The sequence below is a fragment of the Scyliorhinus torazame genome, chromosome 22, assembly GCF_047496885.1.
Source record: "Scyliorhinus torazame isolate Kashiwa2021f chromosome 22, sScyTor2.1, whole genome shotgun sequence".
Taxonomy (NCBI): Eukaryota; Metazoa; Chordata; class Chondrichthyes; order Carcharhiniformes; family Scyliorhinidae; genus Scyliorhinus; species Scyliorhinus torazame.
The window spans coordinates 96,508,846-96,528,232 of NC_092728.1; the positions used below are offsets into that span (position 1 = coordinate 96,508,846).

The 19,387-nt window shown below is 42.0% G+C and overlaps 1 protein-coding gene across 6 annotated transcripts in view; it reads right to left on the reverse strand.

Moving 5' to 3' along the window:
- fubp3 (far upstream element (FUSE) binding protein 3) overlaps nt 1-19,387 on the reverse strand; it is a 109,279-nt gene that overhangs the window by 45,234 nt on the left and 44,658 nt on the right. For all 6 annotated transcript variants that reach the window (XM_072488671.1, XM_072488675.1, XM_072488673.1 and 3 more), the window contains exons 5-12: nt 19,150-19,221; nt 18,847-18,904; nt 16,714-16,879; nt 15,015-15,113; nt 7,727-7,825; nt 6,608-6,710; nt 4,150-4,250; nt 2,289-2,433 (exon numbers count right to left, since the gene is read on the reverse strand). In XM_072488671.1, coding sequence (XP_072344772.1) covers nt 2,289-2,433; nt 4,150-4,250; nt 6,608-6,710; nt 7,727-7,825; nt 15,015-15,113; nt 16,714-16,879; nt 18,847-18,904; nt 19,150-19,221 — 843 coding nt within the window. The remainder of the gene's footprint in view (nt 1-2,288; nt 2,434-4,149; nt 4,251-6,607; nt 6,711-7,726; nt 7,826-15,014; nt 15,114-16,713; nt 16,880-18,846; nt 18,905-19,149; nt 19,222-19,387) is intronic.

Genomic DNA, 19,387 nt, shown 5'->3' on the forward strand with positions numbered 1-19,387 from the left:
CATGAAATTAAAAGAATCACATGGCCCCAAACACCAACAGATCCTAGCCTGACAACTGTCTCTATGCAGACACTTAGTGGGAACTACAATTCAAGTCCATATATGTGGCGTGATGTAATGACAACAATCTTTCCCTCAATGTCAGTAAACCAAGGAGCTGGTCATTGACTTCAGGAAGCAAACAGTCATTCACACCCCTGTCTGCATCAATGATGCAGAGGTGGAGATGGTCGACAGCTTCAAATTCCTAGGCGTGCACATCACCAACAATCTGCCCTGGTCCACCCACATCGACGTTACGACCAAGAAAGCACAACAACGCCTATACTTCCTGAGGAAACGAAGGAATTTCAGCATGTCCACATTGAGTCTTACCCATTTTTACAGATGCACCATGGACCACAATCTGGCTGTATCACAAGCTTGGTATGGCAACTACTCGGCCCAAGACCGTAAGAAACTGCAGAGAGTTGCGAACACAGCCCAGTCCATCATGCAAGTCTGCCTCCCATCCATTGACTCGGTCTACACCTCCCGCTGCCTTGGGAAAGTGGGCAGCATAATCGAAGACCTCTCCCACCCGGGTTATTCTCCCTTCCAACCTCTTCCATCGGGCAGGAGATACAAAAGTCTGAGAACACGCACTAAGATTCAAAAACAGCTTCTTCCCCGCTGTTACCAGACTCCTGAATGACCCTCTTATGGACTGAACTGATCTCTCCACACATCTTCTCTACTGAGTAGTATACTACACTCCATATGTTTCAACTGATGTCTAAGTATTTACATTGTGCATCTATTGCATGTCCTATGTAATTTTATGTATGGAATGATGTGTTTGGACTGTATGCAGAATAATACTTTCACACTACCTCGGTACATGTAACAATAAATCCAAATCCAATATATATATCTCCCCACATAGTGCTGCCAGCAGTTGGGACAAAATCAGAGTTGGCCTGGGAGAACTCTCATATCATCCATCCCATCATCAAGATGGTTGGGGAAAATACGGCTGTGAAAAGTGTTGACTTTAAACGCCTGAGTTTGTAGTGGAACGATGGTTTTATCCTCTATCATTATACAGATTGGAATGGAATGGTTGTTACTGTCCTCAGACTTTGAGGGCAGAGACATCATTTCGACTGCATGCAAAGAAATGCAGGAATCAAGGCAGACAAGCTCCTAAACTTTGATAACTTTCTTCCCAGGGTGTGGAAGAAATTGGCTCATGTGATTGGGCAATATCATGTTATCCACAAATACAACAATCTATTAAGCAACAAGGCAGCACAGTGGCACAGTGGGTTAGCCCTGTTGCCTCACAGCGCCGAGGTCCCAGGTTCGATCCCGGCTCTGGGTCACTGTCCGTGTGGAGTTTGCACATTCTCCCCATGTTTGCGTGGTTTTCACCCCCACAACACAAAGATATGCAGGGTAGGTAGATTGGCCACACTAAATTGACCCTTAATTGGAAAAAATGAATTGGGTATTCTAAATTTATAATAATAATTTTTTTTTTAAAAATGTTTTAAATAATAATAATCACTTCTCGGCCTTTTGGCTAAGATCAAGTGCCTTTTGGCTCAGATCTGGTACGTCTTTCTTGTGGGGACCATGAATTGGATTCAATTTGAATTTGATTGGTTTTTGGAGCAGGTGAGGAGCTGGATTAGGGGTTCGCCCCTGACCCACACTCTGAGCCCTGGCTTTGTAACTCAGGAAAAGTAATAAAAAAAAATTTTTTTTTAATCTATTAAGCAACTGAATTATTTTCACTTGTCAGGACAAATTTCCAACTTGGTACGGCATCAGAGAGAGGAAAACACAGATATATAAAGACAGGTAAGACACACAATATTTGAAAACATAAAAATACGTCATACCTTTTTAGCCCTTCCAGTATGAGACAAAACCAATATAGTCACAGAAGCAACTAAAATCCTGGAACTCTCACTATAGGGTGCACCTATACCACATGAACTTCTGCAGTTCAAGGCAGTGCCTCATCATCATCTTCGCAAGTGCAATTAGGAATGGGCTATTAATGCTGGCCTTGCCATTGACACTCTTTCCATGAGCAAATATAAAAGTCAAATTATTGAAGATGCCAATGCAAACACTTCTCGACCCGAGCAAAAATGCACTCCCCATTTAAAGCCTCTGCTGCGCCATTTCAGGTTTTCTTTCAAAGCCATATTTTTCTACTGTTATACAGTCATTTCTACAGTAATGCAAAGTTTACACTTAACAAAGTTCACCACAATTATGCAGTCAGATCATCATACCTCTTCCAATAACTAAGCCACATTTATCAGCGGGTATTGTATATGTTATCTCCTGCATGCCACCTGGAGGTCCCATGTTCCAGTCACTACGACCCCTACCCCGTCCTCTTCCGGGACCGCCAAAGCCAGATTGACCATCCCTTTCCTGAAAGAATGAATATGTATTAAACATTGCCGAGCAGACGTACAAAAATACTTTTGTTACTATTTATAGAGGCTTCAATTACTTGCCAAAGTGCATTGAGCAATGACAGATAAATTGATTTTGTTTAATGTCTGGGCAGACAATTAGTTTTATGATCCAGGAGCTCACGGTGTGGTAACCTTGCAAGAGACCACTCAGTTTCAGCCCTGCTCTACTTCCAATAGAAGCAATCATTGAGCTGTGCAAATACACTCCATCTAATGGAATGAAACTAGTATTGCAACATGTCAATTTATCTCAAAGGTCCAGTAGCTTAGTACTAACATTTTAGTAAGTCCTATTCTTCCATCAAAAACTACACAATAGTTTAATATAGTTATGCAAACAAATGGGCAAAGAGAAATGGGAGAGGATATATTTTTCCTGCACCCAGAGTCAGGATATTTTAAGCATATACAAATTAGCTCCCACATGCCATGGCAGACATGAAGTCTAGACCAAGTATCAAGCAAATTCAGGCCAACAGGGAAGGAATAGTTCCGGGCCTATTTTAAAGTTAGATATTCAAAGCTTAATTGTATAGAACTCTGATTTGATAGTCGCCTATTAGACAACATTTTTGAAGAATTGGGTGAGTATAAGGATTTATCTTAAATCGAACTAAAAGATCAATAACACATTAAGCTTCCTATGTTTACTGCAAAATCAGGTAGATATAAAATTAGCAGCAATAGCAAATAAAATAAAATGCTGAAGTCTACTGAATGTTTGTCAACATTTTTGTCCAGGCTTAAATTCAAAAGATAGACAGTCCCTTGGGCGAGGAGCCCAGGGAATCCTATACCAATATGCGCAGTACCTTCAGAAGGGAAGAAATCTAGGCAAGGAAGGAATGGAGAAAAAACGATTGAGGCAAACTGAAACATAGCGACTGATGAACAAGAATATAACAATCAATAGATTTACAAAACTGCAATTATTATAGGTAAAGTTTCCACTTTTGACGTAACTACGAAAATGCACACAAAATGTTAGAAATTGCGTTGGTCAGGTGATGCTTCACGTCACTGTTAAGATTCATTTGCATAGTCACAATGGCAAAAACCTCCATGAAGCAGGGCAATTAAACAGCTTAATAAAATTGATTTGTTTCTTTTGCCTCCATTAAAGTATATTCTTGGATGTACATGAGTGGGGTAACATGGTGTTGTCTTAACACAGCTGAAATTATCACCACAAATAAGGTTTTTAATAAGCGGGCCCAGTCCTTCAGCTGCATGTAACCAGACTTAAAAACACTGGAAATGACTTTATACAACAAAAAAATCCATTTAACAATTTAATCAGTGCACGCGAGTCAACTTCATAGTAAATTATCAACTTCATAGTAAATTATATATGTTCGAGATGGAAATGTGGCTCCCAGTGTCTGGCACTAAGAAAATGAGTTCAATTTGAAGCGCCTTCTCAAACCAGCGCAATCTCGACTCGAGGACTGTGGTGAGTTTTGTACGCGAGGCCCAACGTGGGGTGAATTGAACCCCGAAGCAGTGTATATTGCAGAAAGCACGAATGTTAGTGATTATATGCATAACCCGTTTTTAAAATTCCCCAGTATTGGTTTGTCCAATTCTACTCAGATTATGTCGACATATAAAAGTGGAAACTGCTTGCCTAAACATTTTTCTTTGCTTAATAGAGCCTTTAGTTCCTCACCTGCGCAGTGTGAATAAGTTCATTAATCATATGAGAAGCATGTTGACACCTATCTGGAGGTCCCATCACCTGAGCAACTCTCTCTGGCATTATACCATCATCTATAACAAAAAGAACATTGCTGAAAAACACACATCCTTTTGACAGCTCAAGAAGTATTTTAAACACTGGGGGCTTGGGAGAGGCAGGAGTGGAGTGGATAGAGAAATGCTGAACAAAATAATGATGGGCAAAGAGCTATGACATCTTTTACAGTTCGAGAGCTTTAGCTTTTTCTGAACCTATGATTTAAATATTTTAGTTGCTGAATACGATCTCATACAGCACAGGAAGAGTTAAACAGTAAAGTCAGAAACATACCACTGCAATCTTCAAACAATCTCATAACTCTCAATGGTCTCAAGACTCCTTCATTGCCACTATGAACAAAGGCACTACACAGTAGAACACAAGAGAAGAATGAATCTGTGCTGAATCAGCTACATCTCCCGGAATAGGTGCAATACTACAACTGACCTCCGTACCCTTAGGCACCAGGGCAGGGGTGTAAAAGAAGAAAATTAATTCAGGAAGCCTTGCTGCTCATCTAGTGACTCAAGGAGAAAACAGAATCACACTGCATTCTGTTCCACCTGCCTGAATTAAATTGTTTGTCAAGTTGGCCCACTGAAAGAATGGTCTACTGAATGACATACCAAAACCCCAGTGCCCAAGGAGCTTTACGCCAAGAGGGATCAGTACTTTTGGAAGACAGGATTGGGGGAAATAAAGTGACCCCCTTCCCCCCACTCCCCAAAGCATCGTGAAGGACAGACTTGTGTGCCAGTCTAGTGAATGAAACGGCTTGTTATTTTTACAGTGGAGGAAAACCTGCATATCACAAGCAAACTCATTGAAAATGCAACTTATTGGTTTAATAAAGTATTTAAAAATATCTTTCCCTAGTAAATACACAAACACAGTTAACTGGAAAGCGGAGCTGGCAGCAATTCCATTAAGAAATGGTCTCATTAAATTGACCAGACAACCAATCTTAAAACTACCTTCAAAAATGATTGAACTGAAGAGCACTGCAGTATAACTAATGAAGCTCCTTTAGCACCAACCTGACCAATCATCAGTCTTCAGAAATAACTCCTCTCTTGCACAGTGATTTAGATGTTTGCTATCATAGAATTTACAGTGCTGAAAGAGGCCATTCGACCCATCGAATCTGCACCTGCCCTTGGAAAGAGCACCCTACTTAAGCCCATGCCTACACCCTCTTCCCTTAACTCACTAAACCCACCTAACCTTTTTTTTTTTTAATTTAAATTCATTTTTTCCAATTAAGGGGCAATTTAGCATGGCCAATCCACCTACCCTGCACATCTTTGGGTTGTGGGGACGAAACCCACGCCGACACGGGGAGAATGTGCAAACTCCGCACGGACAGTGACCCAGAGCCGGGATCGAACCTGGGACCTCGGTGACGTGAGGCAGCAGTGCTAACCACTGCACCACCGTGCTGCCCTCCCCACCTAACCTTTTGGACACTAAGGGGCAATTTAGCATGGCCAATCCACCTAACTTGCACATTTGTGGACCGTGGGAGGAAACCGGAGCACCCGGAGGAAACCCAGGCAGACACGGGGAGAAAATGCAAACTCCACACAGTCACCCGAGGCAGGAATCAAACCCGGGTTCCTGGAGCTGTGAGGCAGCAGTGCTAACCACCATGCCACCCCAAATGTTTGAGGTCCATCAAATGCGTATGCTGAGAAACACATCACAGGCTTGAAAATTAGCGCTAAAATTGGAAATGATTTTACTTGCAATTAATAGGTTATTGAAAGTTTTGTGTTGCTGATGCTGTTTTGGAAGATCCTCAAGATCACCTTTTTAATTCTGCAGGTTACTTCTCCAGGAATAATAGCCTGAGAATTTGTTTTAAACCCAACTCAAATTTCCAATGAACCCTGAACTGGAACTTTGGCTGACCAGATTCAATTAGCTCAATGCAGTTATGCAATCGGTATTTGGAAATCCTTTGATTAAGAATGACACAGCACAGAAAGAGGCCATTCAGCTCATCACGCCCGTGTCTGCGCACTAAAGGAGCTATTCAACCCTCAGTGGCGTCAAAAGGGTTTCAGTGATTCAACATTATGCGAAGTGGTCATTTTTCACACTACTACGGTACTGCCATTTTCTGTGAGGTATAATATCGGTTTGAATGGGAAAGAACATTCAGCAGTAAAGTACTTGGGATTTATCTGCAGAACGTTATCATTTAATATTGTGGAATGGAATATTGGTGATCAGTTTTGGCAGAATGAGCAGCCAAATGTCATTTGAGTTACTGTTTTACTTCTCCATTCTTTGATTTAATTAAATTTACCTGTGAGCATTTGGTTTCAAACTGGACAAAGAACTTTTGCAAAGTGTCTCGCTCACAGACCAAGTGATGTCTCCTTACCTGGTTTAAACTGAATCCTAACGCCAGCATCATTTTGAATCTTTTTTATCATTTCGCCATTTCTTCCTATTACAATACCAACAGCAAACCTAGGCACAGCAACCTGGAGGTGGGGGAAAAAAGAAAAATTCCTGAACAACCACCCGTGACAATCAAATATTCCAAACCTACTGGACTCCATTATTTAGTTTGTAGGATTCTTAACTCTCCATCAGATAGACAGCATCTATTCTCCACTTCTATGCTGAAGGAATGGACTCCTTGCTGACTTATAGTTCCAGGAGCTCGAGTACCAGATAATTTTCCCTCATGACTATTCATGAGAGTAATGAGTACTTATCAAACATGTCCCATCCTGTTCTTAACCTGACATCCACTTCAAGAACTGGGCACTGGTTAGAGATCATAGAATTTACAGTGCAGAAGGAGGCCATTCGGCCCATTGAGTCTGCACCAGCCCTTAGAAAGAGCACCCTACTTAAGCCCATGTCTCCACCCTATCCCCATAAACCCAGTAACCCGACTTAACCTTTTGGACACTAAGGGGCAATTTAGAATGGCCAATCCACCTAACCGGCACATCTTTGGACTGTGGGGGGAAACGGGAGCACCCGGAGGAAACCCACCCGGGAGCAACTGGGGACTTAACAAGACTGGGCTGATAAATATTCAAAATATCGTGCAAAATTCTCGTACAAAAATACCTCCAACAGTTAAATCTTTGTTAACGGGATCCGGATTAATTGAGGTATGAGAGAACACCAGCTGTTTTCAAGTGCATTTAAATCTACATTGATGGGGATAATTCAAAGTGTGCATCCTAAATGTATTTCAATAGAGTGCCATGGTTGCACTTAACACAGATCCGTGAGGTGACTCGTCACTGCTGTAAACGTAGATAATGCAACCATAATGCCTAGTGTGTGGAGAGAGTATAATCTGGGTTCATTTGAATAAATTTACTGGCATGAAAACAACAGTTTCATAACCAATGATGCAATATAAGCACAGGGTGTTCCATGCTGTATGATGCAATGCAGTTGAAAGTCTGCCCAATCATTTGAAAACTTTAAAAGTCTATGATAACTGCAAGACAAACAAAGGTAAGGCAGTACTTACATCTACACTATTTCCCCCCATTCTGGAACTGTATTCAGTCCGCCTGAAGTCACCTTGATCTTTATCTCTGATTATTTCCAAGACCATCTCTTTAGCTTGCTGGGATTGGGGAGGAAAGGCAAAAAGGGGAAACAAACAAGGTTACTGGAGTGTATCAATCATCCGCGCGTAAACATTAATTTTCAAGACTGTACAGTGATTGAAAATATTTTTTTTAATCCATTTACAGTAAAGGGCTGGTTTAGCACAGTGGGCTAAACAGCTGGCTTGTAATGCAGAACCAGGCCAGCAGCACGGGTTCAATTCCCATACCGGCCTCCCCGAACAGGCGCCGGAACGTGGCGAATAGGGGCTTTTCACAGTAACTTCATTGAATCCTACTTGTGACAATAAGCGCTTATTATTATAATTTTGCAGCCCCTGTTAAAATCAAGGCAGAATTGCAAAATGATGAAGAGTACACGAGAGCTCACATTTGCATTTCCAGCGCAGGAAAGGCACAAATCAGCTCAGCTAATTCTCCCCTGCGAAACATACAATGTTCTTGATCGTTGTCATGGCAGATTGAAAAGGAGCAGTGAGCAAGTCATGTTGCTCACATTAATGACAAGTGATCAGAAATGAAACAGCTGTCCAGATCAGAATTGGCAATTAAATATGCCAACACACCCTACACACACACATGCCTGCTCGCAAACACACTGGGTATTATAGAACGGGAAAGGAAATCTACTTTTGGGAAAATCAGAGCCATAAATGTAGGAGATCTAAATTCTTCAAATAAAAAAGACATGGTAGCACGGTAGCATATTGGTTAGCACTGTTGCTTCACAACACCAGGGTCCCAGGTTTAATTCCCTGCTGGGTCATTGTTTGTGCGGAGTCTGCACGTTCTCCCAGTGTCTGCGTGGGTTTCCTCCTGGTGCTCCCATTTCCTCCCACAGTCCAAAGATGTGCAGGTTAGGTGGCTTGACCATGCTAAATTGCCCTTCGTGCCTAAAAGGGTTAGGAGGGGTTATTGGGTTCGGGGGATAGGGTAGAAGTGAGGGCTTAAGTGGGTCGGTGCAGACTCAATGGGCTGAATGGCCTCCTTCTGCTCTGTATGTTCTATAAAGAAAACAGGAGGCAGAAAGGAAAAGTCTCTGTCATATGTTCAAAACATAGTTTAGTCAGTATATTGCTTCAATGGGGACTTAGGACCTAGTTCTAGATAATGGGGGCCAGTTAAGCTCAGTGGGCTAGACAGCTGGTTTGTGATGCAGAAGGCGGCCAGCACGGAGGGTTCGATTCCCGTACTGGCTGAGGTTATTTACGGAGGCTTGCTTTCTCACCTTTTAAAAACAAAATGTTTTTTTAATTTAGAGTAACCAATTATTTTTCATTCCAATTAAGGGGCAATTTAGCATGTCCTGCACATCTTTGGGTTGTGGGGGTGAGACCCATGCAGATACCTGCCTTCTCAACCTCACCGGAGGTGTGGTGATCCTCAGGTTAAACCACCAGCAGTCAGCTCTCCCCCTCAAAGGGGAAAGCAGCCTATAGTCATCTGGGACTATGGCGACTTTACCTTACCTCTAGGTAATGGAGTGGACCGAGTAGCGTGCCTAAAGGAGGCAAACATTTGGACAAATATAATCGGAATAACTTCAAAGTACAGAGTAGAAAAGGCAAAAGAAAGTAACGGCCAAGGACTGAAAAATAAAAATAGTTATAGCAAGAAACAAATCTTGCTCAGATTACAGGGAAGAAAAAAAAAATGGCCAATAGAACCACAGGTTAGCAACGGGAATTATAAACATTGGTAGTAAATCATGCAGTGCTCTGGTCAGACTACACATTCTACACCATGCCCCATTCTGGTTACAAGTATGAGATACATCATGGGGCAACACAGGGAAGAGCCAAAGGGATGGACAATGTCAGAGGTCAGACAGGAGAAACTTAGCCTCTTCATGAAGGGACTGAGAGGTGGTGATACCACAAGGCCTATCATCTAGCAAGTCAAAGGCAAATCCGAAAACCTACGAGCTAAATTCTGAGCGAGACACCAGTTCAAATTAATATAAAACAAGCTTTGGACTGGAATCAGAGGTGGTTCTTCACACACAGTAAATAATGTATCCAACGGATTCCTGGATAGAACACTGATGGCAAAGGCTTTAGAGTAATTTAACAGACATCTGGGTCTTATAAAGAAGAATTTAGGTCTTTCTGATGAAAGATGAGCTGAATGCCATTCCTAACTCAAATGTCTAGCGAGTCAAGATCACTGGAAAGGAGAATGCAAAGACTAGTTGGAAATAGTAGTCTCATGACTAAAACGATAGAGTGAGCAGTCTATTTTGAGGTCAGTCATTTCTATATACATACATGAATTATGGAGTTGAAGGAATAGTGAAATTTGATGATGACAACCAAAAATGTTGGCATCATAAACTATAAGTAGGATTTGAATACAGCCGGACATAGAGGCAAAAAAGACCAAATCAAATGGCAGATGTATTAAATGTAGAGAACAAAAGAAATGAGAGCAGATGCAGACCATATTTCACCCCCACATTAGCCTGTTCTATCATGAAGTACGATTATGGATCTTTTGCCTCAACTCACTTTCATGTCCATTCCTCATATTTGATTCCCTGACATACCAAAAATGTCTACCTCAGCTCAAGTATATTCAACGAAAGACCATCCACAGTCTTCTGGGATAGAGAATTCCAAACATTCACAACCTTTTGAGTGAAGAAAACTCCCCTCATCTCAGTTCCAAATGAGTGATTCCCATCCCGAGACTGCGCCCCCATGTCCTAGATTCACCAGCCGAAGGAAGCAGTCTGTGTCTACCCCGTGAAGCCACTTCAGGATCTTGGATGTTTCAATGAGATCACCTTTCATTCTTCTGAACTCCATCGAGAATAGGTCCAATTTACTTCTCATCCCTGGGATCAATCGCATGAACCTTGCAGGTCAAGCATATCCTTCATTTGATATGGAGGCCAAAACTGCACAACAGTACTCCAGTACAAAAATCCCATTTTTTTTGTAGCAAAACCTCCTTATTCTTGCACTCCAATGCTCTTTCAATAAAGGCCAATATGCTATTCGCCTTCCTAACTGCTGCTGTATTTGCATGTTAACTTTGATTGCTTGTATGAGAGCACAGTGGTTAGCACTGTTGCTCTACAGCACCAGGGACCCGGGTTAGATTTCTAGCTTGGGTCACTGTCTCTGCTGAGTCTACACATTCTCGCCATGTCTGCGTAGGTTTCCTCCGGGTGCTCCGGTTTCCTCCCACAAGACCCGAAAGATGTGCTTATTAGGTAAATTGGACATTCTGAATTCTCCCTCAGTGAACCCAAAGAGTGTGGCAACTGGGGGATTTTCACAGCAACTTCATTGCTGTGTTAATGTAAGCCTACTGTTAACACTAATAAAAGATTATTACATCCAAATACCCCTGAACATTGAGAAGTTTCATGGCTTTTAAAGCAGTTTTCCTAATCTTACTATCAAAATGAATAACCTTGCACATCCCCACATTATGCTCCATCTGTCACTTTACTGCCCATTCATTAAACCTGCCCATGTTTTTGCAACCTGCGTCCTCAGCTTAAATTTCCACCTAGCTCTGTATCGACAGAAAACTTGGATGCACTATTCTCAGCTTTTTTTTTAACCAGTCATTGACATAAGATTGTAAATAGCGGAGGCCCAAGGCTCTGATCTTTGCAGCACTCCACTAGTTACAGTCCGCCAACTTGAAACTGTCCTCTTTATCCCGACTCTTTTGGGTGGCACACTGCTGCCTCACAGCACCAGGGACCCGGGTTCAATTCTGACCTTGGGTGACTGTGTGGAGTTTGTATGCTCTCCCAGTGTCTGCGTGGGTTTCCTCCCACAGCCCAAAAATGTACAGATTAGGTGGATTGGCCATGCTAAATTGACCCTGTGTCCAGGGAAGTGCAGGTTAGGCTATGGGGGTTACAAGTATAGGGCAGAGTGGATCAGTGCAGACTCAATGGGTCGAATGTCCTCCTTTTGCACTGTAGGGATTCTATTCTATGCTCCTCATTAACCAAATCTCCACTCATGCTAACATATTATGCCAAACTTCATAATCCCTTATCTTGCATAAACTTTTGTCAGCATCTTATCAAACGTCCTTAGGAAATCCAAGTATACTACATCTATTGGCAGTCCTTTATTTACACTACCAGTTAGATCCACGCAGCGCTAATACATTTGTCAAGTAAGATTTTTCTTTTGTAAATCCATGGTGACTGTCTGCTCAAACTATGATCAGAGAAATGTGAATTAATACATTTTGGAAGGAATGCACTACTGAAATGGTTGAGATTTTAAACTGAGTGGCGGAACCTCTGCACATCCATACATAGGTCATTGACATGGTCAGCACAAGCATATCAGGCCAGGAAAAAGGTAAACAAAATGTCTGTTTTTGTTAATCTACAGGAGTGAATAAATGCTCGGAACCAATGAACTGCTACAAGACCTTAGCAAGGCTGCAACTACAGTATTGTACAGTTTGTCACACCCAATTGAGAATGAAGGATTGCATCTTTGAATAAAGACTAGATATTAGGTCTTTTGCACTAGAAGGGATCGACCAGATTTCAAGGTCTTCAGAATGTTGGTAAGGCAATGAGAGATTGCTTCCACAGGTTGGTGAGACTGTAAAAGGGCAGAAATTTAAGGTTATATAAATAATTAAAGGAAAGAAAAGAAATACAGTAAAGTATCCTTTATCCAAACTCGCAGGACTGCTGGAGTTTTCGTATTCAGATATTTCCAGTTTGCAAATCTACTGTATATATAATGGCCTACTTACATTACATTAGCTGTGATGAAGGGAGGTAGTTCAGATATATTGTATTATATGTATTTGGTGCAGTAAGGGTTAAAAGCCCTTAAAAGCGCAAAAAAAACCCTTAAAAGCACCCTGGCAGAGTGGTTAGCACTGCAGCCTCACAGCACCAGGGACCCAGGTTCGATTCCGACCTTGGGTGACTGTGTGGAGTTTGCATGCTCGCCTCGTGTCTGCGTGGGTTTCCTCCGGGTGCTCCAAAGATGTGCAGATTAGGTGGATTAACCATGCTAAATTCCCCCTTAGTGTTCAAATATCTTTGGTGGGGCTACTGGGTTATGGGAATAGGGTGGAGGCGTGGGCCTAGGTAGGATGCGCTTTTGGAGTGGTGGCGCAGACCAGATGGGCAGAATGACCTCCTGCACTTCAGGGATTCTATGATTCTGTTCCATGTATATTCATATACTGCATGTATATGAATGCTGCAGTCATGTTTTCAAAAATCCTGGTTTGAAGACAGGGGTGCAATTAAAGCATCGTAAAAGTTTGGGTCATGGACTTATATTTACAAGGAGGGTTCCCTGGGGTGTAGATAATTAGATACGTTATGTTCAGCTTAGTAAGATGATGTCATTAATGGGAGGAGTCAGGGACTGAAGCAATTTCTGGAGGTTCAGTTTTGCATCCATTTGTGAACAGACTAGCTTCTTCTCTTTAGCAGTTTAGTTAACAAAGATTCTCCGCTGTCGGGATTCTTCATTTTGCCGGTAGCCCATGTTGACGGCATGGGGCTGCCCCACAATGGGAAACTCCATTGACCAGCCAGTGAAATGGAGAATCCCGATGGGATGCCGCACCAGAAACTCGCCCCAAATCTCACTTTTTGCACGAAATCACCCCTGGGACGAAGTATTCTTTCCTCACAATTTTACAAAATTCAAGTAAAATATTGGGGTTTCTGTCCAGTATCCAACTAGCTGTTGGGGTCTGCTCCGGGGTCATAATAGAGCCTAAGCTAGCCATGGCCTACAAATGAGGTTGTTTCTCCATTTGCCAACACTCACATGTGACTTTTTACCTGTTAACACCTTTACACAGGTAATATATTAATCACAGGTAATATATTAATTTGTATGTTAGTAAATCAATATAACTGCAAAACCTTTCAAGAAAATGTCAGTTTTGGGACATGTTTGGATGTACAGATACAGGATATTCGACCTGTAATTTCTTCAGAGGATAGTTAGAATGAAAAATTGCATGCCACAAGACATTGTTCAAATAGAATCAGTTCATTCTTTTACAGGAGAATATTTTTATTTTTATTTTTTATTTTTTTATATAAATTCGCTCATGGGACGGGGGCAGCATTTATTGCCCATCCCTAATTGCCCTTGAGGGGGCAGTTAAGGGTCAACCACATTGCTGCAAGTCTGGAATCACATGTAGGACAGACAGGGTAAGGACAGCAGATTTCCTTCCCTAAAGGACATTAGTGAAGCAGATGGCTTTTTATGATAATCGACGATGGTTTCATGGTCATCATTAGACTTTTAATTCCAGATTTTTATTGAATCCAAATTTCACCACCTGCAGAGGTGGGATTGAAATCTTGATCCCTAGAGCATTACTCTGGGTCTCTGATTTACTATTCCAGTGACAATACCACTATGCCACCGCCTCCCCTTATTTGGATGGTTGCTTGAAAATAAGAGGATTTAAAGGCAAATGGAAGGAGAGAGGAAAAGTGGGATTAGACGAGTGATTCGTGCATGGGAAAAGTACGAGCGCACAGCCATGTTACACTAGGGAAACAACCTATTTGGTCTATGCATCTGCAGCCGTACCAGGTTGATTAATGGAAGGGGACTTGCAACATATCTCTCTGTATGCCAGAGGACTTTTGTGCCTGCATGTACGGAAATGTATCAGCCTCTAATATGCATGTACAAAGGCGCAAATTTGGGGGGGGGGGGGGGCGAAAATGAGCAGAATGAGGGAAAGTTCCATGCAAAATAATTTACACTCGTTTCCTTGGTTTGGGAGTAAAAAATGTAAAGGACATCCTATTAATGCCAACACATCAAGCTATTTTTTTCAGCTGCTGATCAACCTAGGCCCACCATTCTCGACCAAGTTCAGATTTTGAGGCTCTGCAGTTTTGATCATCCCAGCCTGACACGGCAGAAATTGTGCCTACTCTCCCAGAATCTTGGTACGAGATTTGCAGTTTCCCATTTTGCAAAGTGAAAAGCAAAGTCAGCACTGACATGGTGAGATGGTGACCAAGTTCAAAATGGCACTGGCTATCGATGGAAACTAAGCCATTGTGCCCCTAAACACCCAGCACAAAAGTGTCAAATTAGGTAAAGACAATTTTCATGGACATATAGAGGTGCACTGGGATAAATTACACAGAAATTATGTGCTACTCATCTAAACGAGGGATAGAGGTCAACACACCTGTACTCTGTAAGGATCTCCTGTAATCCGCAGTGGTTTGTCTGCACCTGTGACAAGTGGTCCATCCTGAATCATTATCATTTTTACACCTGTTCTCTCCTGAAAAAGAGAAAAGGATCATGATCTGACATCTAGGCACTAACACTCTAGCAATCAATTAGAACATTCATTTGGCCCAGCCATAGAGGGCCACAGCACAGGAAAGGCCTCTTGGCCTATCGCGTCTGCACCAGTCGAGAACCCCCACCTAACTATTCTGATCCCAGTTTCCAGAACTTGGTCCATAGCCTTGTATGCCTTGGCATCACAAGTGCACATCCATACTTCGTAGGTTCTCTGCCTCCACCACCCTTTCAGGCAGTGAGATCCAGGCACCTACCACCCACTGGGTGGAAATGTTTTTCCTCTCCTCACATCCCCTCTAAACCTCCTGCCCCATACCTTAAATATTACCCCACGGTCATTGATCCCTCCACCAAGGGGAAAGATTTCTTCCTGTCTACTCTATCTATGCCCCTCAGAATTTTATACATCTCAATCATGACCTCAGTCTCCTCTGCTCAAAGGAAATCTATTAACACCTTAAATGCTGCTTAGAGTGTCATCTCAACTACTCCTTGCAGTAGCAAGTCCACATTCTCACCACTCTGGGTAAAGAAGTATGCCTGAATTTCTTATTGAAATATAATGACCATCTCTACCCCGCAAGTGAAAAATGAAAATGAAATGAAAATCACTTGTCACAAGTAGGCTTCAAATGAAGTCACTGTGAAAAGCCTCTAGTCGCCACATTTCAGCGCCTGTTCGGGGAGGCTGTTACAGGAATCAGTGGAATCAGTTCTGGAATTATCCTAGCAAATGTTTTATGAACAATCCCCAGTGTGTCTATATACTCTTTAATCCTGTCAATGTCTTATCAATTACTGTGTTCCATTTTTAAAATTCAATTACATTGTTACTGGAAACAGGTAATGGTTATTTGAACGTATACAAATAAAGGATAGCTGAGACACTGGGTGGAAATGAGGATTTTTGGCATCGAACAAGTTAATAAACGTTTTCAGCAAGGAAAGTCAGTCTTAGTTTTGACTTCACCAACTAACATGGATCCTGTTAACATGAACTTTCCACATTTTTTACACGTGAACTATTAAAAACCAGGTGGTAAATGGTCCACCAAACATAGGCAGAGTTCAAAGAATACTTGAACATATTACTGGTAAAATACCAGAAGTTACAGGGTTAACACTAATTAAAGCGATTTGAATTTAGAACATTGAAAATTAATAAATTAGTATCATTTAACTTTCTGTTAACACATCAGTATCAATGCACTGAAGCAACTTTGGTCACAGCATTGAAGAGTCATCAGGACTCGAAACATTAACTCTGCTTCTCTCTTCACAAGTGCTGCCAGACCTGATGCGTTTCCCCAGTATTTTCTAGTTTTATTTTGGATTTCCAGCATTTTGCGCTTATATTACGGAATGGACTCTACTTGTCCAGTGCAGATGAATTCAGGACAGCAGGTCGGAATGTATCAGTCTATCCAGAATGCCCAGACACAGTACAGGAAAGTCGGACCAGTAAGCTGCTGGGTCCAATAAGTTTTCAGATATTGAGGTCACAGAAAACATTGGCAGCAATTGAAAATGTGAGGCAAAGGTGACTCCACCACATTGTCACGGGCTTCTCTTACCTGCAGTTGTTTAATGGTTTCTCCTCCTTTGCCAATGACGAGACCCACTTTGTTGGCTGGGATTTGGATTTCCTGTATAGCACTGTTGCAGCTATCAATGTCATTATGAAAGCCGGGTCCGTTCCGACACCGATCCACAATCTGCCCTAGGAGTCTTTTCGCTTCTCTGATTAATAAACCAGCACATCATGGTGATCAGTCAAGCCAGTCTTGAAAGCACAGAACTATACAATTCAAACAATTTTGCATGGCTGAATTAAATTAAATTCAACAAAATACTTCACAGGAATGTTACTGTCAGACTGATGCAACCCTTCGCTGTGATCATTTCATTCTGTTAGCAGGTTGAAGGTTTCAATTCGCCAAAATTTTGAAGAGTTTGTTAATTACTTTGGTTCCAGAAAAATTCAGTCCATTTTCGGCAAATAGTTTCATGAGCTTAATATCCCAAGTTTGGGGTTTCAAAACACAGCACTCTACTGTGCTGTCATGTAGGACATGGATTTACAGCTCAAATCCCTCAATGCATCTTTCCCGACAGGTGGGGACATCAAGCAGAAACTGGCGCTGGCTGATACTTTGAAAGGGGACGGAATGAACAAGAGAAGACCACAATTCTCATGCCTCTTTTAACAATGACTCAAATGCATAGTTGGCAGAGGACGGGTCTGATAAAAGGGAAATGCTGTTCCGAAACATCTAGATCAAAGTATTACAAGCCACAGGCAAGGATAGCAGGGGCTGGTTTAGCTCACTGGGCTAAATCGCTGGCTTTTAAAGCAGACCAAGGCAGGCCAGCAGCACGGTTCAATTCCCGTACCAGCCTCCCCGAACAGGTGCCGGAATGTGGTGACTAGGGGCTTTTCACAGTAACTTCATTGAAGCTTTCTCGTGACAATAAGCGATTTTCATTTCATTGCTGTTAGCGCGAATACGCGAAATGGTCATGGTTATATTAATGTGGTAAAAGGCATATCAGCACAATTATATGACACAAAAAAAATTAAATCATTAAAAAAACTCTGCTAAAATTATTTCAAAGTCTTCACTAAGTCACGCCACAGTTTTATGTCTCATTTCCCTTACTCCATTGTTAGCAATAATAACCCTCTTTCCTAGTGCAGAGGTCTTTGGAGGCAGACCATGATCTGTCAGGTCTCAAACCCAAACTGCAGACCATGCAAGACTTGGCAGTTCAGCCGTCAGACAACTTTTGTCCCTTCTATTTATATTTGGTTAATCATCACCCAAATGCAGCTAGCTATGCACATTCATGTGAAAAAGTAGATACAACAATCTTATCTTGCCTGTTTCAATCCTGTGGGGTCAACCAAAGCAGCATCTAAATCAATTTTGTACAAAGGTTCTGCTAGTTTAAAGTGAAATTCAAGTTCTCCTTTTTGACACTGGACATCGAATCCACATAATGCAGGAGGCCATTCGGCCTATCGAGTCTGCACCGATCCTCTGAAAAAGCACCCTACCTAGGTCCACTCCCCCACCCTATCCCCATAACCCCACCTAACTTGTACATTTTTGGACACCAACGGGCAACTTAGCACGGCCAATTTACCTAACCTACACACATCTTGGGACTGTGGGAGGAAATTGTAACATCCGGAGGGGAAACCCACGCAGACACGACGAGAACGTGCAAACTCCAGTCACCCAAGGATGGAATCGAACCCGGGTCACTGGCGCTGGAAGGCAGCTGTGCTATGACAGAATGATGAAAGAATGCAGCTGCCAAAATAGTGCTCCAACAGCTTTGGGCAAGTGAGCAGGCAGAGTTGGTTATGGGCCTCAGCCAATGGGTCTTGGATAAATATAATTTGGTGACTCCCTTGTCCTCAATGGGTAAAACGTAACACTCAACATTTTGCCACATAGAATTAAGTTGCAGATTCAAGGGCGTCAAAGGGGTTGCAGGTAGATGTGCTATGATTAATCTCAGCATCCCAGAGCCTTGGATGTGGGAGGGGTTGATGATAGGCAAGGTAAGAACATTTGTGGAAACTAGATGCAAAAACGCAAGATGGGGCATGAAAATCCAAATTATGCAACAGATGGCCCAGGAGCTTAATGTGTCAAAACATTCACTCAGGAGAATTGAAGACGACAGTCAACACTTACTCTATGTTCTCAGGGGAGCCCGTCAATGTGCAGGATCTTTCTGGGAGACCTCCACTATCTTGCAGGGGTGCAAAAAGAAAAGTTAGCTCACAGGAAATGAGAAATCCTGATATCACAGTGTTATTACTGAAGATGTTAAGATATATTTGTCACGCCAGAACAGTGTCAAAATTTCACATCAACCTCGGCAATAATGATAGCAGGAGTACATCACAATTAAGAGACTTTTGTAAGATGTATGAACGTACAATTAGACCAGAAACTGAAGACAATTTAACCTAACCTCGGCAGACAAGTGCTTACCAGGTGCAATCTGAATTTTGCAGCCAGATTCCATCTGTATCCGAGATATTTGTTCTCCTCCCCTGCCAATTACTGAAAAGAGAAAGTGTCAAAATTGGAGTCAATAGAACGACAGGAATATCAACACTACCTTAAAGAGAAATTAACCCCCATTCTAGTCTATATAAACTGGATTTATTTGAATACGACCCGCCTAAAAATGACATGGGTATACCTACAAGGAGCATTTAATGCAAAA